Raw genomic sequence first — 26,622 nt, 5'->3', positions numbered from 1 at the left:
TTAATAATAATAATAATACAAACTAATGCCATGAAAGCAAAGATACAAAAATCCACTGACAATCCAAATTGCCGACTTTGCAACAACAAAGTTGAAACTGTTTTTTTTTTTTGGAAAAAAAAGAAAAAAATGAAAGAAAAGAAAAAAATGAAAAAAATGAAATAAAGAAAAAGAGAAAAACAATTGAAACACTTGAGCAGCAAAATTGCACAAACTGAGTACAAAGCTAGACATGACCGAGTTGCTAAATTAATCCACTGGTCATTATGTAAAAAATATGACTTACCTGTATCCAAAAAGTCATGGGAGCACAAAGTGGAAAAAGTTACCAAAAATGAGAAGGTGAAGATCTTGTGGGACTTTCGCATACAGACGGATTGTCATTTGGAACACAACACGCCAGATATAATGGTTGTAGAGGGCAGAAATGTACAATTTATTGACATCACGGTACCAGGTCAAAGTCAAAGAAGGTCAGAGTCAAAGAAAAAGAACTGGAAAAAATCACAAAATATTGCGACCTGGCCATCGAAACTACCCAGTTATGGATGAAACATGTAACAGTGATACCCATTGTCACCGAGACACTTGGTACCATGTCCAAGAATTTCATAAGATACATCAACAAATTGCAGCTTCCTGCAATAACACCAGCGGAACTGCAAAAAAACTGTGCTACTCGGAACATTGTATATTTTAAGAAGGTACTTGGTTTATACCTAGGTCGCTGGCAGCAGCCCATATCATCCATTAGCACCAGTCAATGGTATTGGCGATGCATTTTTGAATGTTCAGTTGACTGAGAGTCATGTTTAATGAATAAAGTATAATAATAATAATGTATTGGCTGTCACAGGAAGGAGTCCTTGTGAGAAGGATAGGCTCACTATATATAACTAACTGTTGAGATGTCAGAAATTCCTGTAGCAATTATTTGATTGTTTAAGTGTAAAGAGTTCCAAAGTAGCGCATGTTCCCTTTGGATCTTTTAAAACATATTCAAATAATATAGTCGATGCTTGTAGAGAATTCAAGGCGAGGAAGCCAGCTAGTTTGATGGTTTCTTAACATAGTAATTCGTCATCCTGTAATAGAATGGCTCACGTGCCATGAGGAATAAATCATGGAGGCTCTTGGCAAACAGCCACCAGCAAGTTTCTTGTTCTACGTCTACATGATTTATTGCTCTGCCTTTGGAAGTCGGCAAACACTCTCGCTCACTGAAGCCTAATCAGTGCCATTTTTTTCACGTCTCTGCCTCAGCTGTGATCCAAATGATTCAGTCATGTCTGATACAAAGACTTAAGGCTGAATTCTGTCCTTATAGAAGCCTATATAAAATCACAATTTGATGATATCCTAGAGGTCATCTGTCTCAACACCCTGCTCAGGGCAGGATTCACACGTATCTTTGACAGATAAACTTCCAGGCATTGTCTGAAGCTCTCTAGGGAAGGAGAACCCACAGTTGGTACAGTCAAAAAGTTCTTGATGTCTAGGCTGAACTTCATTCCATTTGGTTTTAACCATACTTTGTCGCTGCATGAATCCTTGTTGCATTTGAAAAAAGACACAAGGAACCGGGCTTCTCTTGGGGAAGGATGTCAGGCATTTTGGTTCTCCCAGGTGCAGCAGGTGATATGAAACTGAAAGGCTTATTGCAGTCATTAACTAGCACAAAGGAAATCTACTGTATATATGAATATGCAAAGCAGAATTGATAATATCAGAATCTGTTGCTAGATTGTGTCCAATTCTTTGGGACCCCGTGAATCATAGCACACAAGGCTCCTCTGTTCTACTCTGACTCCCAAAGATTGCCCAGATTCATGTTCATTGGCTCCATGGCATTATTTAACCATCTCATCATTTGTGTTCCCCGCCCCCTTCTCCCATTTGCCTTCAATCAGATCAGAATTGCAACATTAGGCATAGATAGATGGATGGATGGATGGATGGATGGATGGATGGATGGATAGATAGATGATAGATAGATACACACACACACACACACACACACACACACCATACACTCACACACACACAAACAATGTTAACTAAAACCAGCATTAAACACAGAGAATTCTAAGAAGCTTGCTTCAGCTACAGGAGTGACAAAAGAGGAATGGAATTAAAATTAATAATCGGAACAGTGATGTATAAACACTAAAATAGTAGCATGAAATCACTATTTCTTAATTATCCATTGCCTGATACCACACAAAACCTGGCTACCTTGCAGGTTATTTCAGGATAAATGTCAGAGAACAGAAATTGCATAGATTGTCAGTTGGGGCATCCTATTTTGCGGTTCAGGGATGTGATAATCAGGTGCTATGAAAAACCTACCCCAGAGAATTGCTACATGATCTGACATAAATTATCCTCTTTAGAATTTTCAATAAGAAGGTAGTCTTCCACACTGTAAAAGGTCCGTGTGTGGTATGTGTGCTTGTGTGTGTGTGTGAGGGGGGGTGGTGGTGGTAGTAAGAGTGACATTAAAAATAAAGAATGCTAGGGAAAATGGGGTTAACAAGTTCTAAGCAGTTATTTTTTTTAAGATGCATTCACAAAGTCATATCTCATCTACATTTTATTTGCTTAACCAAGGCATATGAGTGCTGAACAATTAACGTGATCCACAAGGTGGGCACCATTCATAGAGCTGACTTGTATTCAACTAGTGCTTCCATGGTTTCTCTTAAGGATCATTATCAGACTCACATCCTAGTTTTATGTTTCTGATTCCTATTTTGGCATTGTATCTAATTCTTAAATTTCAAAAAATAGAATGAGAAAATTAGATTCTTGCTGTGTATTCAAAGACTCACTTGAATTCCATGCATATACCATAGTTTTGTGCTTCAGGAGAAAAAGTTGTACTTTAGGTCTAAAAACCTGGACTCGTTTTACAAGAAAAGTTGCCTTTGCTGCCATTATTAGCCCTCACCACTTTATAACCAGAGAAAACCCACTGATTAGCAATGGATTTTATCATATATTGATAGAACAGAGCAGTCATGTCCAGTGGTGGGATTCAGCCAGTTCGCACCTATTCGGGAGAATCAGTTGTTAACTTTCTAAGCAGTTCAGAGAACCAGTTGTTGGAAGAAATCTCCTTTTGTTTTTTTCCACTTTACAGGGCTAATCTTGTAAGGAAGGCGGGAAGGAAACATTCTGATGATGTTTCTAGCCTAATCTTTATTGCCCTGCTTACAGAACTTGCCACCTGGGTTAACCCTTATTACATTGTAACAACTAACGCGAAGCGTCCATCGACGTGAGTAATGTTGAGTTGGCCACGCTCACCCAGTCACATGACTACTGAGCCCCGCCTACCCAGCTGGTCATTAGGGCAGAGAACTGGTTGTTAAATTATTTGAATCCCACCACTGGAGTTATCTTTGTTTCTCATATACAGGTAGTCCTTGACTTCTGACGTAATGGAGCCTGCCTATTACAGTCATATATTGTAATGTGTAAAGCACATTATCAGACCTTTTTTACGAACTTTTTTGCAATGGTCATTAAGCAAAGCCATGATCCTAAAGTAAGCCTGTAGGTTGCAAAGTAAACCCATTACGGGCTAATTGCCAAAACCCAGAAATAAATGCCAGTTTTCAACAGAAACATAAAATGTGGAACACTGCTAATAACCATAAATGTGGGCTAGTTGCCAAGCACCCAACATGTGGTCATGCAAGCCAGGGATCTCCAACCTGTGGACAGTGGCCCACTACTGGGCCATGGTCTATTTTCAGCCTGACTCACACAAGCAACAGGCTCCAACTCTCACAGCCTCAACTCACAAATGAAGTTGTGTGCACCCAGGTGCCTTCCCCTCACACAAAACCACCCCTCTTTTTCCCACCCCATCTCCTCCCCCCCCCCCCCCCCCCGCCGTGTCAGGGTACTAATCCGGAAAGGTTGGGAAACACTGTTTTAAATATGGGGGGAGGGCTGGCCACAGGAACTTCAGAACCAGGTTTGTTGTAAATACCTTTGAGGGGGTCTGTTGTAACTTGGAATGGCAACTGTGACCAGTCGTAAGTTCACAACTACCTATATACGGTTTGCATGATGCTCAACTGGCTAAAAAACTCTGTGTCAATAGGCAAGTCCTGATTTTGAACATGGGGACCTGGTGGCTAAGATGCTGAGCTTCTCAATCAGAAAGGTCAGCAGTTCGGCGATTCAAATCCCTAGTGCCACGTAACGGAGTGAGCTCCCATTGCTTGTTTCAGCTTCTGCCAAACTAGCAGTTAGAAAGTATGTAAAAATGTAAATAGAAAAATAGGGACCACCTGGATGGGAAGGTAACAGAATTTAATGCATCTTCAGCATTTAGTCATGCTGGCCACATGACCATGGAGACGTCTTTGGACAGCACTGGCTCTTTGGCTTTGAAACGGAGATGAGCACTGCCCCCTAGAGTCAGGAACGACTAGCACACATATGTGAGGGGAGCCTTTACCTAATTTTGAACATACAAGATGCCATGTTTAAGTTTGGGCAACCCCCTCAGGACAAGTGTGCTTGTGACTCAGCAAAGCCTTTGCCCAAAAGATCCAGCCTTCCTGCCACCTGCCACATGCCACTTCTCAACCGGACGGGATTACAACTCCCAAAACCTCAGTTAATGTGCCTGACATCTCAGTGCGGCCAGTGGGGTTTCAGATGCTGGAACAGGACTGGCTCTGGACCAGGCACAAAGCCCTGGTAGTTGAGAGGAGAAATTGGGAGTTGATCTGAATGCCTGGCAAGGCTCCTGCAGGAAAAGCCAGCTGAACATCTAGCATTTCCCAACCTTGTCAACTTGAAGATGTCTGGACTTCAACTCCCAGAATTTCCCAGATGCCGCTGGCTGGGGAATTCTGGGAGTTGAAGTCCAGACATCTTCAAGTTGACACGGTTGGGAAACACTGATCTAGCGAATAAAAGGGTAAAATCCGGCCAGCGCTACTGATGCAGGTCTGGAGACACACCTCGCGTGACAGGCAGCTTTCATTCCATTATCACCTGCAAAGAGGGCAAGTGAGCGGTGCCTAAAGACATGACAACTACACGTGTGAAGAAAAGCGTTGCAGGCAGCCCCCAGAAGCGCCACACAGCCTGCATCTTCGCCTTCTTAAAAGCTTCCCGTCCATCCGCCGCAGGGCGATGACCCTGGAGGGCCAGCCGGCGGCCCTCGACGACAAAGGGAGTCGCCGCTGCGCCTGAACTCCGCCAGGACCCTCCTTCTCGGGGCGACTCCTTGGCGTCGCCAAAGCGCCAGCGGCGGGCGGGCTCCGCTCCTTCCACCCTCCCCGGGAGTCAAGTGGGAGGATCTGCCGCGGCAAGCAAAGAAGACGCCGCCGCAGCCGCTCGGAGGCGAGCGCTGATTTCAACCGCCGAGGCAGGAGACAGGGATTCGAGGACGGCTGGAGAGGGAGCAGGTGAGCCCGTTGCGGGGACCGGGCGGGCGGGGAAGAGGTAGCCAGCCGTCGCGGTGCCCTGGCCGGAGCCGAGGCGAGGAAATGCAAATCCGAGAAGGTGGGAGTGAGGATAGACCCCATAAAAGGATGCGCGACCGCAGCTCCTTGCAGCCTTGGGACCCGGGCTCTTTTCCGTGCAGGTGGAGCGGGAAAAGGGCGAAGGGTGCTAAGCTGCGATCTTTGCAACGCGTGGCTGTATTGCTAATGCCCCCCCCCCCCACACACACACACCATCTTCCCGGTGCACAAGGACATTTTAATCGCGCGCAACGCAAGGACAGCTGCTCGGTGTGGGTGTGTGCAGAGTACAGGAGACGGAGATCTCTTTGCTCGGTCCCCCAAAACTGGAAGCAGCATCACAACCCCCCTCCTCCATTTCTGAGTAGGCTTCACGCTCAGGGAAGTTGAGGGAGCCTTTCTGTTCAACGGGAGAGTCACGCGTGGGAAAGTCCCTGCTGAGCTGCTTGGGAGGAGGCTTTGTGTGGGCAAAGAGGGTTTCAAGGGGAACCAGCCGCCAACCCTCTTTAGTGCGGGGGGGGGGGTTAGAAACGATGGGTGCTGGGCCTCCTCCTAGCAGGACATCTCCCTTGAGCATGGGTGCATCTTGCTTGAGCAGACCACAACCGCTACTTGGCATCCTCAGTGGTTTTTGGACTGGGAAATGGGAGCCATCCTGGCACCACTGGGCTGGCATGGGATGTTTGAAACAAATGGAGGTCCCAAGCAGACAACTGTTCACTTTAACTGCAATCACCAAAGCCTACAGCTGGTGCAGGAACAGTACAATGCAGTAGCTGGGTTGGACTAGATGACCTCCAAGGTCCCTTCCAACTCTGTTACTGTTTACATGTACATTTACCTGTGCGACTAAAAGTAAACAGCCCTTTTTGTTTTTAAGATTCTGCATTATCATACTTTGGACCTGGTGCAGAGGGCTAGGTTTCCAACCACAGGACCTCACAAATGTATATTTGCTTGAGTAGGACAATTCCAGCCAGCCACCTTAATTACGCTGGTAATCTCCTGTGCTGAAATCAGCTGGATATGAAGTTTAGGAAGCTGCTGTCTGGATTTCAAGCTTTGGTAAAAATGCCGGCCAGGAGTTCTATCTAGACAGCAGTCACCATAGCCCCCGATTAGTGTGTCACCCTGCCTTTTTTTTTAATCCTTCCCACCCATGCCTGGAAGGCAAGCACCAATTGGGCAGACTTTTGAGGATGTCTATTTTCATGAGCAAACAGCATCCCTGGTCATAGACCCATACAGTTTGAAGTGTAATATTGATCCGTGGAGTTCAACCTCCCAGCTCAGTGCAGGCGTTCTTGCTCATGATGAATGTGTGAACTCCACAGGTGAATTGGTGGGAAAATAACTTGCGGCATCCCTGTTTCAGCTTCTTGCTGTCATTTGAGCTAGAACAGTGGTTCTCAACCTGTGGGTCGGGGCCCCTTTGGGGGTCGAACGGCCCTTTCACAGGGGTCACCTAAGACCATCGGAAAACACATATTTTCAGTGGTCTTAGGAACCGAGACACCAATTTTATGGTTGGGGGTCACCACAACATGTGGAACTGTATTAAAGGGTCGCGGCATTGGGAAGGTTGAGAACCACTGAGCTAGAAGGATAAATTATTGTCAATTTCATCCAATTCTTTGCTTTCTGCCAGAACGTGGTTTGGCAAAAAGCCTCAGTAAAAAAAGTTCAACAATTAATGTTATTGGATTCAGTTCCAGAAGAACTGAGAGGCACATCAGCACTGGGAGAGAAGAGAAAGGAATGGTGTGTGTGTGTTTATGTGTATGAGTGTGGGTGTGCATGCACACACACACACACACACACGCCTCTTCTTTATGCGTGTTTGGAAAAAGTTTTGTGTTCTCTTGCTCTTTTGTTTGCTTGCCCACACTCTCTTTTTCTCTGGCACACAGAATATTTTGCTGGGTCTTCCCTTTTCCTTTCTCCTTCCTGTAGCCTTCTCTTCCCCTCCATACCATTCAGATCCCAGCTTCCTGTCCCTCCATTGCCATTTCACTGGATGCTTTTAGGATGCTTCCATGGGGCTGATTAAAACACATACAGCTGTGATGGCGAACCTCTAGCACTTGTGCCAGAGGTGGCATGCAGAGCCCTCTCTGCTGGCACATACACCATCTCCCCAGGTCAGATCTCCATGGCATTTCTTTCATGAGCTTCTGTTTTCCTGCAAATCACAAAACAGAAGCTCATAAAAGAAAAAGATCTTACCTCTTGCTGCACTGCCGATGTTGGGATGCCCTTCCCCCCACCGGCCAGCTGGTCTTTGGGTCTCTGCTGCCCATATGTGCATGTCCATGCACTTGCACATTTGTGCATTTCCATGCATGCACACATTCGCACATGCACACACCTTTCAGTTTGGGCATCCACATGCACAGTTTGAGCACTCAGTGTCTAAAAGATTGGCCATCATTGACATATAGAGACATACACACATACACACACACACACACACACACACACAGTTAAGGCTCACAGTTTCACTGGCCCATCAGCAGGCTGATTAAATAGAACCCCCTCCTCCCCAAGAAAGATTCAAACATGAATGGGCCACCTGTGGACTGGTCTAAGAGCCCAGGAAAAATGGCCAAGAGTGACCATGATTGGAGGGATGAGGCATGCAAAGCACAGCCAATTGACAGCAGGGCTGGCACTGGCCACACAGAACTGTTTGAGCCAGCAGAGACTGGAAAATTACTTTTGACAAAAAAAAAACCCAAGGAAAAATGGGTGGCCAGGGGCAGGTTTAGGCTAAAGTCATCCATTTGTAAGCAAGCTGCCCTACACCACACCAAGGCAAGTGGGATATGCAAATTAGCGGTAGTGTCTCTATTATAAATCAGAATTGTGGATCATATGAAGTGCAAAAAAAAGAAGAAATGTGTAGATAATGTAACTGATACATACTGCAATGTTTAATTGCCAGTAATTGTTGATACAAAATTAGATTTTTTGTGCACCCACATCTCATTACACATGGACACATACACGCACATGCGCACGCACGCACATACACACACAATGTGCTGGTCTCTTCTCTAAGATAAGGTTCATGCAGCTTCTGGGGAAATTATCTAGAAATAACTCCTGATGGCAAAAATGTACAATTTATTTCGGCTAAGAATAACAAGTCTACTTAAATAAGCGATCTTCGATTGCTGTTTGCCTTTGAGAAAAAGGAAGTACAGTTTTGGCAGCGGCTGCCATTCCTTCTGGTCAGTCCAAGGATTTGCAAAGTTGGAAGGAGGAGGGGGGAGGGGGAGGGGGAGATAGAGAGGAGGAGGAGGAGGAGGAGGAGGAGGAGGAGGAGGAGGAGGAGGAGGAGGAGGAGGAGGAGGAGGAGGAGGAGGAGGAGGAGATGATGATGGAGATTCTTTCCATGGCAGGTCTGGAGCAGAGCTTCATCTTTCATGGTGCTGTTGCAAAGAATCCCTACTTCCAAGAGATGTCAAGAAGCTTAGGCTCCTTTTTTTAATACTAACTATTTTGATGCATCAGTGACTATGGGGAACCTCTCTGTGTTCTGACCTAGACTTCCCCAAACCATGAAGCAGACTTCTTGTCCTAAAAAAACCCCTTTTTATTAAATTACTGTGAATTCCTCTCATTCATATCCAGCAAAGTTTTTCAAGGGTGAATTTATAGTCACAGACCTTATCTGGCTTGGAGTGATGCCAGGCTGATATCTTCAAAACTTGGTAAGGAATCTCGGAGAGTCACGAAGTGAACTAATTGTCTCCTGCAAAGTCCACTCCCCTTTCACTCCTCTTTTATTCCCTATGGGAGGGGCCATTCCCCGTCCACCTGTGGCCTTACTCCTTAGTCAACCCTTGCTCCTTAACTGTTTTTGTCTGGCAACTCTGCACATGTGCACACTGGGAACAGGCTCCAGCTGTTCGTCTGCCTCACTGATGTCTGACTCGGAAGGCAACTGATAACTGTTGGACGGCCCTGGGCCTATCTCTGTCTCTGATGCAGAGCCCTCATCAGAGCCTTCCCCAGACTCCAGGACTGGCCCATGTTCCTCCCCAACCTCCTCACTGTCTGAATCTTCTGCCAGCTGTGCTGGCCACTGGCGGGCCATAACACTCTGGCCCCCTCTGTCCTATAGTGAACACTACTGAAGGAGGACAGCAGAGTTACATCATCCATGGTTGGGAGGAAGAGGCCTTAATGGCAAGCGCCTACTATGCAACGGGCCCTTGGGTGAATGGGTACCCAATCCTAGGATGGGCTTCAGTGCAGAGAAAGCTTTCCCTGGGGAGGGCATGGGTGAAATGGAAAAAGCCAGCCATGATCTCTTTTATGCAATTGTCCACTGCATGAGAAGGAAAGCCACGCGACGCTATAGATTTTGAATATTTGCTGATCACCTATAAAAGTGGAAAAAGTGATCATAGCCCTCGGATATAATCTCAGCTCTAATCAGAGGTTTCTACCAGTATGATAAAAAAAATCAAGAGAGTGGCCCTGACCCAGCAATTGAAGCTCTGCCTGTTTTGTTACATCTATTAGACATGTTATACAGGTAATCCTCGCATTAGAACACTTCATTTAGTGACCATTCAAAGTTATAAAGGTAAAGATTCCACTTGCACATATGTGCTAGTCATTCCCGACTCTAGGGGATGGTGGTGCTCATCTCCGTTTCAAAGCCAAAGAGCCAGCATTGTCCAAAGATGTCTCCGTGATCATGTAGCCAGCATGACTAAACACCGAAGGCGCATAGAACGCTGTTATCTTCCCACTAAATTGGTCCCTATTTTTCTACTTACATTTTTACATGCTTTCGAACTGCTAGGTTGGCAGAAGCTAGGACAAGTAATGGGAGCTCACTCCGTTACGCGGCGCTAGGGATTCGAACCGCCAAACTCCCGACCTTTCTGATCGACAGTCTTAGCCACTGTGCCTCTTATTCAAAGTTATAATGGTACTGAAAAAATGACTTATGACCCTTTTTTCACACTTATAACCGTTGCAGCAATCCCCTTGGTCACAGGATCAAAATTTAGATGCTTGGCAACTGACTCATGACGATTGCATTGTCCTGGGGTCATGTGGTCACCTTTTGTGACCTTCTGACAAGCAAAGTCAATGGGGAAGCCACATTCACTTAACAACTGGGTTACTAACTTAACAGCAATGATTCACTAAACAACTGGCAAGAACGGTCGTAAAGTGGGGCCAAACTCACTTGACAAATGTTTCACTTAGCAACATAAATCTTGGCACAATTGTGTCATAGGTCAAGGGCCACCTGTACACATGACAAATGGATGGAGCTTCGATTGCAGCTGCCATCTTGACTTTTTTTAACCATACCTTACAGAAGCCCTTGTCTCTAATTAGAGGTGGTATTCAACCAGTTTGGACCGGTTCACCCGAACCACTAGTGGAACTCGCGGGTGGGATGGTCCTGCCCCCGCCCACCTGCCCCGCCTCTATGCCGTCCTATTTAGGCATGTTTTCAAGCTGTGTGCATGCGTGCAAGCCTCGTGCACGAGCAAAGCGCATGTGCGGGCAGTCGTGTACATGCATTGAGGGCATGTTCTTGCATTTGCGAACTGGTAGGGAAAATAAGTGAATACTACCCTTGCCTCTAATATTAATCCTGTCTATTCAGAAGTAAAGGGAAAGAAAGCAAACCAGATATCCATCTCTATAATACTCTATAGTACAGATGCTACTTGTGCCGACTGTTAAGGCTGCTGTGTGAAGGCTGCCTGCAACCTAATAAAATTAAATGGAATCCATCTTGAATCTGATAAAATGTTAATCTTATTAAAAGCATATATAAATGAATGAGTAAAAGTAATTACCATAATGAAGCCAGGAGTATATTTTTAATATGATTAAGTGATAGATAATGTATGCCATAGCAGAGAGCATTATATAACTGTTCTTCCCACCTGTGTGAAAATTGAGAATGTCTCTTCCATATGGAGCTTTCTTTCTTTATATAAGCATTTATCATAAAATTGTATCTTAACATAATCTGCTCTCCTATTACTTAGGATATTTATTTGACATCTAACTGATTTAATACTCTGATGTCATTATTTAAAAGTACTCAGTGGGAAGGTTCAAAATTAGCCTTCAGTGTAAGTAATAAGAAACATACATTAACAAAAATATGGCTTAATTCACATGATCAGAACAGGACATGTTTTGTACTAACTGTGAACTGAGTTTTCAGAAGTATAACTCAGAAATCACATTTTATGGTTGATTGCTCCTTATTTTCTCTTGCTTCAAGCTTATACATTTATTGTTATCTCAAGGTCCATCAGATTCTAGTAGGGAACAAAGCCCTTACATCATACCAAACCTTATTTACTGTAAACTATTTCATTTATATCAATACTATTTGTAAGCCATGATTAATTACCATAACTAAGTGTCTAAAACACTGAGCTTGTCGATAAGAAGGTTGGCAGTTCAGCAGTTTGAATCCCTAGCGCCACGTAATGGAGTGAGCTCCCGTTACTTATTCCAGCTTCTGCCAACCTAGCAGTTCGAAAGCATGTGTAAAATGCAAGTAGAAAAATAGGGACCACTTTGGTGGGAAGGTAACAGCGCTCTGTGCACCTTTGCCGTTTGTCATGCTGGCCACATGATCACAGAGATGACTTTGGACAGTGCTGGCTCTTCGGCTTAGAAAGGGAGATGAGCATCCTAACCCGTAAAGTCAGGAACGACTAGTACTTACGTGCGGGGAACCTTTACCTTTTCCTTAACCTATCACAAACACTGTTGACCCAGTGTAATATCTGACAACATGACAACGTGATGCTAGGCGTTGATATGTAATAGTAATAATTCCTATCTTTGTTGCTGAATTGCGTATGAAAATAGGTATGATGGACTGAACAATATCTAGAAACCAGCTACAGGCATTGAAAAGGAGTACATAAGAACATTATTAGCTAAAGCTGAAACATCGTTTACAAACATCAAAAAGCCAGTGGTTTTTGTTAACAGGGTGAATAGATTTAAATACACAAGGGAGAAAAAAGCTTAAGAAACCTTAGGGTTTCTTCGGGATGTCAGATGTTTCCTAGTGAACTCATGAAAATGTGCATTTATATTCACTTTTTTAAACATAAGATTTGTATAATTTTTATTCTACCTCTTATAATGATAAGGAAGACTGATTTAGCTATGTAGTACTGTGATACCAGGCTCCAAATGTTACACTGGAACTACAAGGCATACATTAATGTCTATGACTATGATTTAACTTTCAGATCTATTTGTTCAAGTTCAGGGTATGCACCTTGTTAGTAATAATAATTCTTTTGATGAGTAATATTAGAAGAGCTGATGATGGGAAAATTTTAATTTCAAAAATGAGGGTTATTAAGGGTTTCTTCATCAGAAATGCAGTGAAGCACAATCTTGAATGCAGTTCAAAACATTAATATATCAAAGTACTTGTCACAAATTCTAATGGGCCAGTCAGTGATCCTGGGATTTTCAAAATCATGTTAGCTAAGTGATTAATATTTGCTTGGTTTATATTGGAAGGGTTCATTTACCAGGTTAACTCAAAGTAAACTTACCACATCTTAATGTAACAACTGACAGTAATTCTGGGCTGGTAGTAAATTATGTGATTTGCTATAAAGCTTTCCCTATGTATTAAGAAGGATTTTTCAATTCTTGACCATGCTATTTCAGTGTGGCCAATTTCCCCAGCCTTTGTTTCTTTCATCCCATTAGTCTAAATATACAGTATACTGTATATACTACTGAATGCGTTCACACATGTATTTTATTTATGTTGCTTGTTTTCGTTCTGTGCAACTGAATAGTGAACGGACACTTTGAAAAAAGGGTTGTGGTTGAATTGAAATTGTGCCTCCCTAGTTTTAAAATAAAAGGTGGCTCAGTGACTAAGATGATGAGTTTGTCGATCAAAAGGTCAGCAGTTCGGCAATATGAATCCCTAGTGCTGCGTAACGGAGTGAGCTCCCTTTACTTGTCCCAACTTCTGCCAACCTAGCAGTTTGAAAGCATGTAAAAAATGCAAGGAGAAAAATAGGGACCACTTTGGTGAGAAAATAACAGTGCTCCACGCGCTTTTGGGATTTAGTCATGCCGACCACATGACCATGGAGACATCTTCGGACAGCACTGGCTCTTCGGCTTTGAAATGGAGATGAGCACTGCCCCCTAGAGTTGGGAACAACTAGCACATATGTGCAAGGGAAACATTTACATTTACCTTTAGTTTTAAAATAAATTGAGGCCATGAAGAATTTCAAAAAAGATCTCTCCAAGCATGGGGATACTGAAGGGTAAAAGATAACGTTGCCCACCTTCATTTTTATGCTGCTTTCCTGACTGAGGATTTTCAAATAAGATTTTGGATCCCCTGATCCCAGTTTATCATTATGGTATGAAAAGAAAGAGCAAATTCTGAATTTGAAAGCATTTGGATACTTTTAAAAATTATATAAATCTACAACTTGCAATTTGGATCGAGTGTATAATAGCAGTAGCACTTAGACATATATCGCTTCATATTGCTTTTGCAGCCCTCTCTAAGTAGTTTACAGAGTCAGCATATTGCCCCCAACAATCTGGGTCCTTGTTTTACTGACCTTAGAAGGATGGAAAGCTGATGGTCTTTTTAGGTTAAGGAAAAACCAGGAGATCTAATAGGAGAACATGTACTACATGGCATTATAGGAGTAGAAAAATAAACATTTTTTCCTGTTAGTGGTAGAATTCTTCAATGAAATTGAGCAGTCGGAAATTTAGAACAGAACAAAGGTTTCTCTTCCTAGTAGTGTACAAAAAAACCCAAAATAGGTTTATGTATGCGAAAAACAATCCATTAGTGACATCTGATATTATACAAAAGAGACTGAAAACTTTCAGATAACAATTTAATGAGTGTTGAATTCTGTAATTCTTCCTTTGATGACCAACTTTTTTTTCCTTTTTGCTGAAAGTGAAAACTTTGAGGTTGTGGACTAATTTTTTAATGGAACATCAGTAGCAGAATCCCAATGATACCCTTTAGCACAGTTGGTAAGTGTGGCTAATAGCTACTCTTGAAAGCCATTGAGCAATCTTCTGCGAGTGTTTAGTACTTACCACTTACTGAAGCCTTACTGAAACAAAAAACGTATGAAAAGGCATATACTTGCTTAATAGACTTCTGTATATGCCTTTGTATCCTGGTGACTGCCAGGACAAATCCGTTGCTGTTGCCTGTGTCCTAGGCATGAAAGAAAGTGACTGGCCCAGCTGGATTGGTATCTACTAGTTTCTAGCCTGGCGCTTTAAACACTATACCAGACTGGCTCCTCTCTTAATAGATATAACAATAGATGATTAAAGATGCTATCTTCCCCCATTGGAGCACAGTAACTGTTGGAATGGGTAGACCTGCTTGTATGGACAATGAAATAAAGAAGCATTAATTCAAATGCATGTTTGCAGTATGGTACATTTACTTTGCAACTAAGTATTTTGCATAACCTTTTCTCACTACCTCATACCAATTGTACTGTTCTTCCTGATTCTGTTCCCTTCCTAATACCATGCAACAAACTTTGTGAGAGTAAAGATAATGTGCAGAATAACCTAGGTATATATACTCCATCAGTAACAATAACTGGCCACAGGTTCTCATGCTCCCTTCGGGGCCTGAATCTGTGGAGGAGGATGAGCCGGAGCTCAAGCCAACAGAGCTCGAGGGGGCGCCGTCATTGGCTTCGGAGGAATGTGGAGAGGAGCAGGCCGAAGCAGTCCAGGGCCTCTTAGGATTGGGACAGCTTGTTATCAGGGAGGAATGGGAGCAGGATGACAAAGAGAGGGCAAGCAATGGACATTAGGAGTGACGGAGCTCAGGCGATGAGCAAGGACCGCCCACTCCTGATCCCTGAGCACATAGTGTGGAGAGAAGGCAAGAACAGCACAGGCCAACTGGATGACTTGAGAGGAGAGAGCTCCACCCCTCTTCACAAGCCACACCTGGGGATTGAGATTTAAGGAGATGCTGTGGGGAGGGGAATGTGTTAGTTCCTTATTTTGTGGACTCATTCTCCTGTTCCTTTGTTTTGATGGACTGGGTGCAGCCAGAGGCTGCCATGTGACAGAGGTGGGTTGCTCCATGTTTGACCCAATTCAGCTGAAACAGTAGTGGAACCTGCAGCGACCCAGGCCTGCCACGCCCCCAAACCAGGTCCCTCACCGCTGCTGGGCTGACGCCATTTTGGTTTTTAGTGACTGCGCGTACACAGTTCAATGTAAATTGTTCTGTGCATGCGCGAAGAACAATTTACATTGAACAGCGTATGTGCAAGCGAAGCAAGCAAGCGCGAAGGTTGCATGCAGGTTGCAAACTGGTAGTAAAACTGGTGAGTGTGTGCGCGCTTTGCTCTGGGACATGCCAAGAATGTGGGAGCGTTTGAGGGGAAATTTGGAGCATTAAAGAGGAGTTTGCTGGCTATGTGACCTTTATGCCTTGTCCTGGGTCCTCACACAGGTAATCTGGCCAGATCCTGTCTGGACTGCAGGTGTGACAGCCTTTGTGTGTTTTATAGGCAGACCTTTTGGGCAGAGTGACCCTCCAAATGAGGCTAAACTATAGTTTCCCGCTGTCTTAGCGACCATGGCACACAGAGAAGGATGCCACCAATTCACCCACATATCCCAGATCTAATAAATCCTAACTGGGAACAATGATTCTTCTTGGACTTAGATAGTCTCCTTCAAAATGAGTACAGTACTACAGAGGTTTGTAATGGAGGATCTGAACTCAGACCTGGGCCCTGCTGCATGCTTTGCATGTACCGTATTCCATCGCTGAGCCAGAGAGCCTCCTGATGTTACCTGAGCAACACGATGGATGGAAGGTTAGATAGATGGACAGTTAGGTAATTAAATGACAGGAAAGATGATGTTCAGAGGATATATACCAAGTGACAAATGCATTCCTTTTACAATAAGTGATTTATAATTGCTATAATTGCCTTGGCATGTTTTTAAATATATCATATAATAGCAGCAAATGCTGTTTGAAACACACGACTATTTGGCAATTTTAGTTTTCATCTATTTAAAAGCCAGCTGTGAGTTTTGCTATAATATTGGACCTGTACATGGTCTTTACCATTGGAAGCTGTTTTAGTCATTCATTTAGCCTGTAGTTATCAGCAGTTCTGGCATGCAGTTCTTCTATATTTCAGAAGGAAGTTAAAGATGTGTGGGTGAGTGCAGATATAACCAATTTCCAGCTCATTTTTCATGAGTTCCATTCCTCCTGATTTTGTTTCTTTAAAAAAGTACAAAAGGGGAGTCCCTGCTTATTTTATCCCATTAGCCTTCGACGACTCTAGTGAGAGACGCTGCTCTCCATTTCGAGCCAGTATTGTCCGAAGACATTTCCGCTGTCATGTTACCTTCCCAATGAAGTGGTATCTATTTATCTACTTGCATTTGCATGCTTTCGAACTGCTAGGTTGGCAGGAGGTGAGGCGAGTTCGGGAGCTCACCCCATGGCATGACGCTTGGGTCTCGAACCTGGGCTGCCAGTTCTCCAGTTGACAAGCTCAGCATTTATAACCACTGAGCCACCACACCAACCCAATTCAAAAAAAGACGGGAGAAAAATGGACAGAACTGTCAAGGACAGAGTGAAGTTGGGCTTAGTTTTAAATACAGGTAGTCCTCAACTTACAACAGTTCATTTAGTGACCATTCTAAGTTACAACAGCACTGAAAAATGTGACATGACCATTTTCTACACTTACGACTATTATAGCATCCCCCCGGTCAGTGATCAAAATTCAGGCACTTGTCAACTGGGGTCCTGGGGTCATGTGTTCCCTTTTTGCGACCTTCTGACAAGCAAAGTCAACGGGGAAGCCAAATTCCCTTAACAAATGGGTTACTAACTTATTAACTGCAATGAGTCACTTAACAACTGTAGCAAGAAAGGTCTTAAAATGGGGCAAAACTCACTTAACAAATGTCTCGCTTAACAACAGAAATATTGGGCTCAATTGTGGTCGTAAAATGAGGACTACCTATATTGATTGATAGATTACAGATTACAGATGGATTGGATACAGCCACGCCTTTTAGTGACTTGAGTAAGAATTAGGATTTTTGGCTTTAATGGCAAAAATGTATTTACTTTTTTTTGGTTGGGGGGGGGGGAGTATGCTTTCTTAAGCTATCCTGTGATGTTGATGCTGAATGATCACATGGAGTTTTCATGACATGCACAAGAGAGAAAAAGTGTCAAAAGACAATCCCCCTTGCTGTCAACCTGTGGGACATTTTTGTTGATAAAGGGAGGGGGTGTTCTGACCTAGTCTTCACCAAATCCTTGTGTCACCCCCCCCCCAAAAAAAACCTTTTTATTTGGCTAATGTGAATTCCTAGCATTCACATCCAGCAAAGTCTCTGCAAACAGTCTTTCAAGGGTGAATTGCAAACACAGACCTTACCAGTCCTTGGATAGTTGCCAGGTCAATAGCTTCACGATGTAACACTCTACAAGGAAATACTTGGCAAGGAACCTCTCAGATAAGCAAATCTTCACACTAATGAACTAATTGTCCCCTGCACTCCCCTTTTGCTCCTATTCATTTCCTATGGGAGGTGCCATTCAGCATCCCCTTGTGCCTTTACTCCCGAGTTGACCTCTGTTCCTTAATTGTTCCCTTCTCCTGACAGCTCTGTGCATGCGCACATCGGGAACAGACTCTAGTTGTTCTTCAGTCCCACTTATCTCCGACTCCGAAGGCAGCTGATAACTGCCTTGTTAGGTTACAGCGCGCTTCTGTCGGCGTGCTGTTGTCGGCGCGCTTCAGTGCTCATTCGTTGGCGCGGTTTTGTCGGTGCGGTTTTGTCACTGCAGTTTAGTCAGGCGCACTTTTGTCGTTCGCGCATTTGTGGTGGAACCTTGGACCGTGACCCGACAAAAGCACGAACGTCAAAAGCACGCCGACAAAACCGCGGCGCTAAAACCGCGATGTCAAAAGTACGCCGACAACAGCGCGCCGACAACAGCGCGCCGACAGAAGCGCGATTTAAGTTAGGGTTAGGTTTAGGGTTAGGTTTAGGGTTAGGTTTAGGGTTAGGTTTAGGGTTATTTTTAAGGTTAGGTTACAGCGCGCTTCTGTCGGCGCGCTGTTGTCGGCGCGCTTCAGCGCTCATTCGTCGCCGTGGTTTTGTCACTGCGGTTTAGTCAGGCGCGCTTTTGTCGTTTGCGCATTTGTGGTGGAACCCTGTTGGACAGCCCTGGGCCCATCTCTGCCTCTGATGCAGAACCCTCATCAAAGCCTTCCCCAGACTCCAGGACTGGCCCATGTTCCTCCCCAACCTCTTCACTGTCCGGGTCTGCCGCTAGCTCCGCTGGCTGCTGGCGGGCCACAACAGAGGGAACCTTTAAAATCTTGGCCATATTTTTAAATTTGATTATCCGTGTATTTGGGGAGAATTATAAATACTATCCTGAGTTCATTCCAAGGAGCATTCATCTCTCCATGGATCCCTTGAGAGAGAGAGAAAAAAAACAAATTCTTGACATGCACCTCAAGATGCTGAGGATTGAATCCAGGGCCTTTTTAAATGCCAGCTATGTATCCTCCCACTGAATCTTGGGGCTCTTAATAGCTTTGGAGGAAGAGTTTCAGGAAAAGGTATTGCCTCAAGATGCATGGAATGGGCGTATTTCAGGGGCTTAATGATTCATGCTGCAGTTGCTATGGAAAGGCAACTGAGCCTATAAATAAGCATCCCTCCTAGAATGTGTATTGTCTTTTCTAAAGTGTAGCTCCCTCTATGTTGAAGATTGGGTCAAAAGGTTTTGGTGTAAAGAGATTTTAGGGAAGCATCCTGTGAAACTGTTGGCTTGTCATACTTTGGATCCAGGGGTGGAATTCAATTTTTTTTACTACCGGTTCTGTGGGCATGACTTGGTGGGTGTGGCTTGGCTTGGTGGTCGTGGTGGGGGAAGAATACTGCAAAATCTCCATTCCCACCCTACTCTGGGGCCAGTCAGAGGTGGCATTTGCCAGTTCTCCCAACTACTCAAAATTTCTGCTACGGTTCTACAGAACCTTTCAGAACCTGCTGTATTTCACCCTTGCTGGGATCGTCCCGTAATGAATCAGAAAGGCAGTTTAAATACAATTTGGTTAAGTAGTAAATATTCTTAGAAATTAGGGACTTCCATGCTCTTTTGTATCTGCTACAGCAGGGAGCTAGGAGTAGGGAATCGCTATCTAGGACAGAATAATTTATTGATGCACTAAGTCAGAGCTCCATAATTTGTGAATGAGTGAACCAGGAACTATGCAATCAAAGGTAATCAGTAAGCAGCAAGGCATCCTAATGAATGCTCTAAGTTAGAGGTGTCAAACTCAAGTCCCGTAGGCCAGATCTGGCACACAGGGTGCTTAGATCTGGTCCATGGGGCTATTCTGGAAACAGTGAAGGGCTGGCCTGTGGTACCTCTGCCGGCAAAAATGGAGGGCATATGGCCCTCCCGAGCTCCATTTTCATTGGCAGGGGTTGTAGGAGGTTGTCATGGTTGAAAACAGAGCTCAGGTGTCCATTTTCGCTGGTAGAACCACAGGCTCTCCTGTCACAAGTGACATCGAGCTGGCCACACCCTCCCTGGCCATGCCCACCCCAGCCCCTTGAGGTCAAACATAACCCTGATGCAGCCTTCAATGAAATTGAGTTTGACACCCCTGCTATAAGTGCATGGAGCAAAAGTTAAAGCCAGCAGCAGGATTGCTTATTTATTTTATTTACTTACAGGTAGTCCTCAATTTACAACCACAATTGATGCCCACATTTAAGTTGTTATCCGAGACAGTTTTTAAGTGAACTTTGCCCCGTTTTATTATCTTTCTTGCCACGCTTGTTAAGTGAATCACTGCAGCTGATTAAGTTAGTAATATGGTTGTTAAGTGAATATGGTTTCCCCCATTGACTTTGTTTGTCAGAAGGTCGCAAAAGATGATCACATGATTCCGGGACACTGCAACTGTCATAAATATGAACTAGTTGCCAAGCATCTGAACTTTGATCACATGACCATGGGAATGCTGCTATGGTTGTAAGTGTGAAAAACGGTCCTAAGTCCCTTTTTTTCAGTGACATTGTAACTTCAAATGGTCGCTAAATGAACTATTGTAAGTCAAGGATGTATTCTGCTTTAATTAAATACGTATCACTTCTTTGTTCCAAGAATTCAAGCCTGCATATATGGCACCTTTCTTTCAATGTTAGTCCCACACTAACAGCCCTTGGGGAAAGATTGAGTAGAGAAACAGGGATTGAGCTAAAGTCGCCTAGTAATTGTTCTCCTATGTGCTATATAGTATACTATGTCTGGCATTTGTGGGGATCGGGCTTAGTAAGGAAAACAACTATTGCAGAGATGAGATGTGTTGTCCTGGGGCTGCTGCATTGCCTCAATTTTTTATTCTTCAAAGAGATTTTGGAGTTTCCAGACAAGGCAATGAGATCCAGGGTGATGTACTGTAATAATTAAGGTGTTAGACTAGACTCCAGGAGACACAGGTCCAGCCCATCTTCATCCGTAGAAACGTACCGGCTGACTTCGAGCCAAATGCTCTCTTAGCCTAAACAGGGTAATTGTGGGGATAAAAGAAAGGGAGATGCTAAGGTGTCTTGTGCTCCTGGAAGCAAAATAGGCTAAAAATCTAACGATCAATTCAACAACCAACAAAAAGCCATGCTATCTCATACATTTAGGGGACTGGAGGGTAAAACATATGAAGAATAGTTGCAGGAACTGGGTATGTCTAATTTAATGAAAAGAAGGACTAGGGGAGACATGATAGCAGTGTTCCAATATTTCAGGGGTTGCCACAAAGAAGAGGGAGTCAAGCTACTCTCCAAAGCACCTGAGGGCAGGACAAGGAGCAACGAGTGGAAATTAATCAAGGACAGAAGCAACTTACCGTATTTTTCAGAGTATAAGACACACCTTTTTCCCTCAGAGAAGATGTTGGATAACCATTTGTCTGAAATGGTATAGGATTTCCTGTCTAGGGAGGGAGTTGGACTAGAAGACCTCCAAGGTCCCTTCCAACTCTGTTATTCTATTCTATTCTATTTATTTTCATTGGGGGAACAGTCCCCTGAAAATCTTGATGATCCAGCATTGCAGAATAAAAACATCAGCTTGGAGTTAAATGCAACAAAAAAAAGTAAAAACGGAATGACAGGTAGCAAATGATGGGCATTGCAGGCTGCAGATGTAATCCCAAACATTTCCAATCCAAAAGATTCTTTGCCTGAGTCCCTAGAGTGCCATTGCAGACTGTAATAGGGGATGCTATCCAAAAGTCTGACTTACTTACAGATTGTTCTATATGCATAATGTACAAACAAGGAATGTGAAATATGTGGCCTTCTAATGTATTTTATATTGCATTTTTATGCTAATATGTATGCTGCCTAGATTCTTTGTATTCATTGATTTATAACTGTAAATAGAGTTAATTTGGGTCAATAGATGGGTGGCATCCGAGGTGGTATTCAGCAGGTTCTGACCAGTTCTGGAGAACCGGTAGTGGAAATTTTGAGTAGTTCAGAGAACCGGTAAATGCCACCTCTGATTGGCTCCACCTCCATCTATTCTCTGCCTCCTGAGTCACAGCTGATCGGAAGGAAATGGTGATTTTGCAGTAATCTTCCCCTGGAGTTGGGAGGAATGGAAATTTTACAGTATCCTTCCCCTGTCACGCCCACTAAACCATGCCACACCTACCAAGCCACACCCACAAAACTGGTAGTAAAAAATGACTTATGACCATTTTTCACACTTAAGACCATTGCAGCATTCCTACAGTCACATGGTTTACATTCAGATACTTGACAACTGGTTCATATTTATGACGGTTGCAATGTCCCTGGGTCAAGTGATGCCCCTTTGTGACCTTCTGACAAGCAAAGTCAATGGGAAAGCCAGATTCACTTAACAACAGTATTGCTAACTTAACAATAGCAGTGATTCACTTAACAAATGTGGCCAGAAAAGTTGTAAAACAGGGCTAAAATCACTTTCAAATTTCTCACTGAGCAACATAAATTTTGGGCTCAATTGTGGTCGTAAGTCAAGGACTACCTGTACAAAGAAATCAATAAATTATTTTGTTGGACGGCTAGTGTCATTATCCCTTACTATTGTCCATATTGTCTAGATCTGCCTGAAACTGGAAGCAATTTCAGCAACATATAAATTGCTAAGACACATTATTTATTCCTTTTGAAGTTCATGAGCTGGTGACGCTGCTACAACCATTTTCTCTTCTTGTTTGCACATCTGGAAGCTTCAGTTTATCAACCCGGCTGTACAGGGTAATTCAAATTCAGCATCTTTCTGCATTCCACTTACTTACATTCCTATAAAGAGGCACCTGCTTTGTGGATATCATGCAGGGTAGGTGAGGAGCCATTTAGGCAAGATTGCAAACACTTCCTTAACAAAATAGCTTAATTCTTTGGAAGATTTGTTTGTGTGGGTGAATTTAGCATGCTGCTATTCATTTTCCCCCTTTTCTTTCCCTCCCCTCCTGCAGATGCCTGCAATGATATCCCACTGAGGAAGAAAATGGTCACATTTACAACCAAAGAAGCACTAGCTGGAAAATGGATTGAAAGGCAGTAAAAAAAAAAAAAAGCAAATGTGCAAGATCCTGGGGAAATTTCATCCCATAATTGAACAGCAAAATGTTTTGAATGTGTTTCCAAACTAAATCTTTGACTGGGAAGCCATATGTAGATTTGCAAATAGCTGTTGTCTCTTGTGTCCCTCATTAATGGAATAAGAGGCACTTTGTGTGTTGATTTTCAACCTATTTAAAACATTTAAAATGTTGAACTTTTGATGGACTATCACCACCACATCAAAAGACTGTTAAATACATGTGTGATTCCTTCAGGAAGAGTAAAGAGAAGAGAAGACCACAGTTATGAGTTAGCTGTTAAAAAAAACACCTCTTTTTTGCTAACACTTTGAGGTCAGTTTTGAATTATAATAAATTGACTTTATTAATAACTTACTGACATACATCTGAACAGGATTAATAGTGATTTCCTTTGTCTAATAACTATTGGGAATTGTGCTTCCAAATAAATGATTTAGCGTATCATCTCCAAAATACAATTGCTAAAAAGAAAAGCATAACTGTTCAATTGGTCTACAAGAGATATTCTTCTATTGTAGATCAGCCTCAATTGTGTCTTTCCAATGAAGCATTAGCAAAGAAAACAATTTTTCGGAAGTTAGAATGGAAGCCCAAAATATGGAACATTCAGCAAAAGGAATTCAGATGGACACTGAGCAACGATTGGAAACTTCAAATACAACTGATCCAATTATTGCTCCTGACAGTCCAGCCACAAAGGCTTCTATCTTTTGCTTTAAGAAAAGGAAAAAGTCTTGTGAGAAAGGAGAGGAGAAGGATGAGAACCATGAATCCATTTCACTTAGCTTAAGGCCTGCTAACCAATCTTCTGACATGGGGCACAATGAAGCAGAGGTTTCGAATCCATTTTGGACTTCAGGAGGGGCCTGGCTGGCTTTCAAACGACTAGTGACATTAAGGAGAAGATCCAAATCCTCTCTGAAGAAGCAAACACAGGCTTGTTCTCGCGTACATCTAGAGGTGGACAGAGGAGATTCTGGCAGGAAGCATGCCAGTTCTAGTTCTAAGATTCCCTGCCTAAGACTCTCCCGAAGCAAAAAAAGGACCAGCCATTCTCAAATAATAGAACAGCCTGATGGCGAGAAAAAAGGAAATGATACAGCAAGCATCGTGAATAACAAAAGTAACAAAGAGCCAGAGATTGTGGCTATGGAAGTTCCCCTTGATGCAAAGCAATCTCCCAGCAGAGGACTTCAGGAAGGAGAAAGTGACAGTGGAGCCATGACAAATACGGAAAATGCGGCACTCTCCAATAGAGAGAACACGTTTCCTGATCCCAATTGTTATGCTGACTGTGGTGTTCCATCAGAAATAATCCATTCTGAAACTGCCCTTGTAACTGAAGAAGAGAAGCAAATATTTCAGTTGCATCATGGAACGCTCTATGGAAACTTTGAAGAGCTGGAAAATCAGAAGTTCAGTTTTAACGTTGAGATCAGTCCTCCCATTCCTCAGGACCTGCCTGAAAGTGAACAGCAACTTATAGGAAGAGAGGGAACCAAAGAAACCAAGTCACAGCCATTTGGGGCAGGCATTGATGTGGTGGGCAAAAGCGAGGATGCGGCTGCTAAGGAAGGCCATTCCATTGAAGTGATGTTGCATTGCAGCCCATCTGCAATGGAAGACGAGGCTTCAGACATACCGGTTCATTTTGATGAGGAAGAGAAAAGTGAAGGAAATCAGTTTACCCTTCCTGGGGCTGGCATTGTAATCATGATCACTGAGGCTGAAGATGATCAGGATGAGGAAGAAGAATCGGCCCCTCCCTGTGAAATGTTTGCATTTCCCCAAGCCATCAAGCAAAAAGGGAAGAAAAAAAGTAGCAAAAACAAAACTCCCACTGCAGGGTGCAACCACACAAAGGAAGACCAAGAATGCTCCCAGGTCCCATCTTCCTTTGGCACCAACAGCCAGGAACACTGGACTTCAGAGCAATATGAAATGCTGTTGATTGAAACAGCTGCCTCGCTTGTGAAGACAGCCATCCAGTCATCTGTTGAGCAGCTTGTCAATGAAATGGCCTTGGAGCAAAATCAACAAAACAGTGTTTTATGATCATGAGAGCCTCTTTGTGAATTAGAGGCAGGCCTGCAATTCTGTCAGGCAATGGAAGCATTTGAACAAATTGGCTTGTACTAGGAAGGAAAGTACCATTTGGGTTTTCTTTGTCCATTGCCAGCACTGTTTGATCCATCCTTAATGACCAGTTCAGTATTAATGCTGTGAGGAAATGTTCCAGATGTCCTGAAGTATTTAAACTTAGCATGAGAGATTAGGGAGGGTCTTAATTCCTGAGATATTTGCAGTATCTGTGATTAACTTAATTTTGCATGTTGGTATAATGGATGTATATCGTATTGTATAAACAGCTTGTAAAAACAAGGTGGGAGGGTCTTTTGCTGCATGGTGACCTGTCTTAATGGTTTACTCTCTATAGTAGATCTAGGAAAGACACCCATTTCCTCCCTTTCCTTTCTTCTCAATTTATTTATTTTATTTGCAGATATCGAATTATTCAAGTATTATTTTCAATGATTGAGCACTTTTTTTTCTACCCCACTGCCTTTCAGATAAGTTTGACCTTTCTTAATTTTTAGCTGAAATGATAGGAACCGGTGTTCCACATCTGGAAGTCAGTAGCACAGGTGAGTTCCTACCAGTTCAGACCAATTCAGCCAAACCGGTAGTAGTTTGCTGGCCTGGGTCACCAGAACCAGCAGTGACCCAGGCCTGCCACACCTCCGAACTGGTTCCCCGGTTGCCACAGCATGTTTTCCCCCCATTTTTTTATGTTCTGCGCATGCACAGGCCTATTTATGGGCAAGTGCGCAAGTGCACGGGCAGGAAATTGCACGCGCACCGAACTGGCAGTAATGCCAGCAGCAACCCACCCCTGGTCAGTAGGTTGGAGAAATCTGGCTCCATGGCACGACAAAACCGCGAAGCCCTTATCCGCGGAGACATAAGCGCGTTGCTAAAGCCGCGACGTCATCACCACGCGTCATCACTGCCGCGACAACAGCGCGGCAACAGAAGGGCGCTTTAAAACGGCGCCGCAGCAGAAAGCTGACTTCAATTAAGGTAAGGGTTAGGATTAGGTTTAGGGGGTTTGTTTTAGGGTTAGGTTTAGGGTTAGGTTTAGGGTTAGGTTTAGGGTACTGAGTGCTTGGGAATGCGCGGATTTGCCCTCCGCGATTATGTCATTGCGGTAGGGTCGCATTTTTCCTTAGCGCTTTGAACGGCGCGAATTAGTCTTCGCGCTTATGTCTCCGCGGATAAGGGCTTCGCGGATTTGTGGTGGAACCATCTGGCTCAGGGTAAGAGAAACTCAACTTACTAAACAAATGGCTCTAAATCAAGCTGTTAAAGGTTCCCCAAAAAGAGCTGAGGAAAGG

The 26,622-nt window shown here is 43.6% G+C and overlaps 1 protein-coding gene across 1 annotated transcript; it reads left to right on the top strand.

Moving 5' to 3' along the window:
- The first annotated feature begins 5,350 nt into the window (after positions 1-5,350).
- AKAP5 (A-kinase anchoring protein 5) lies at positions 5,351-25,609 on the top strand. Its single transcript, XM_087727350.1, has 2 exons — positions 5,351-5,435; positions 23,099-25,609. The coding sequence occupies exon 2, from the start codon at positions 23,810-23,812 to the stop codon at positions 25,280-25,282; it is 1,473 nt and encodes a 490-aa protein (XP_087583476.1). The 5' UTR covers positions 5,351-5,435; positions 23,099-23,809; the 3' UTR covers positions 25,283-25,609.
- Positions 25,610-26,622: the final 1,013 nt, after the last annotated feature.

The sequence above is a fragment of the Thamnophis sirtalis genome, unplaced genomic scaffold (genome assembly GCF_051295495.1).
Source record: "Thamnophis sirtalis isolate CommonGarterSnake01/CBP01778 unplaced genomic scaffold, rThaSir2_p1.2 scaffold_1, whole genome shotgun sequence".
Lineage (NCBI taxonomy): Eukaryota > Metazoa > Chordata > Lepidosauria > Squamata > Natricidae > Thamnophis > Thamnophis sirtalis.
Note: the sequence above shows the minus strand (reverse complement) of the source record. Positions and strands in the feature narration are given on the sequence as shown.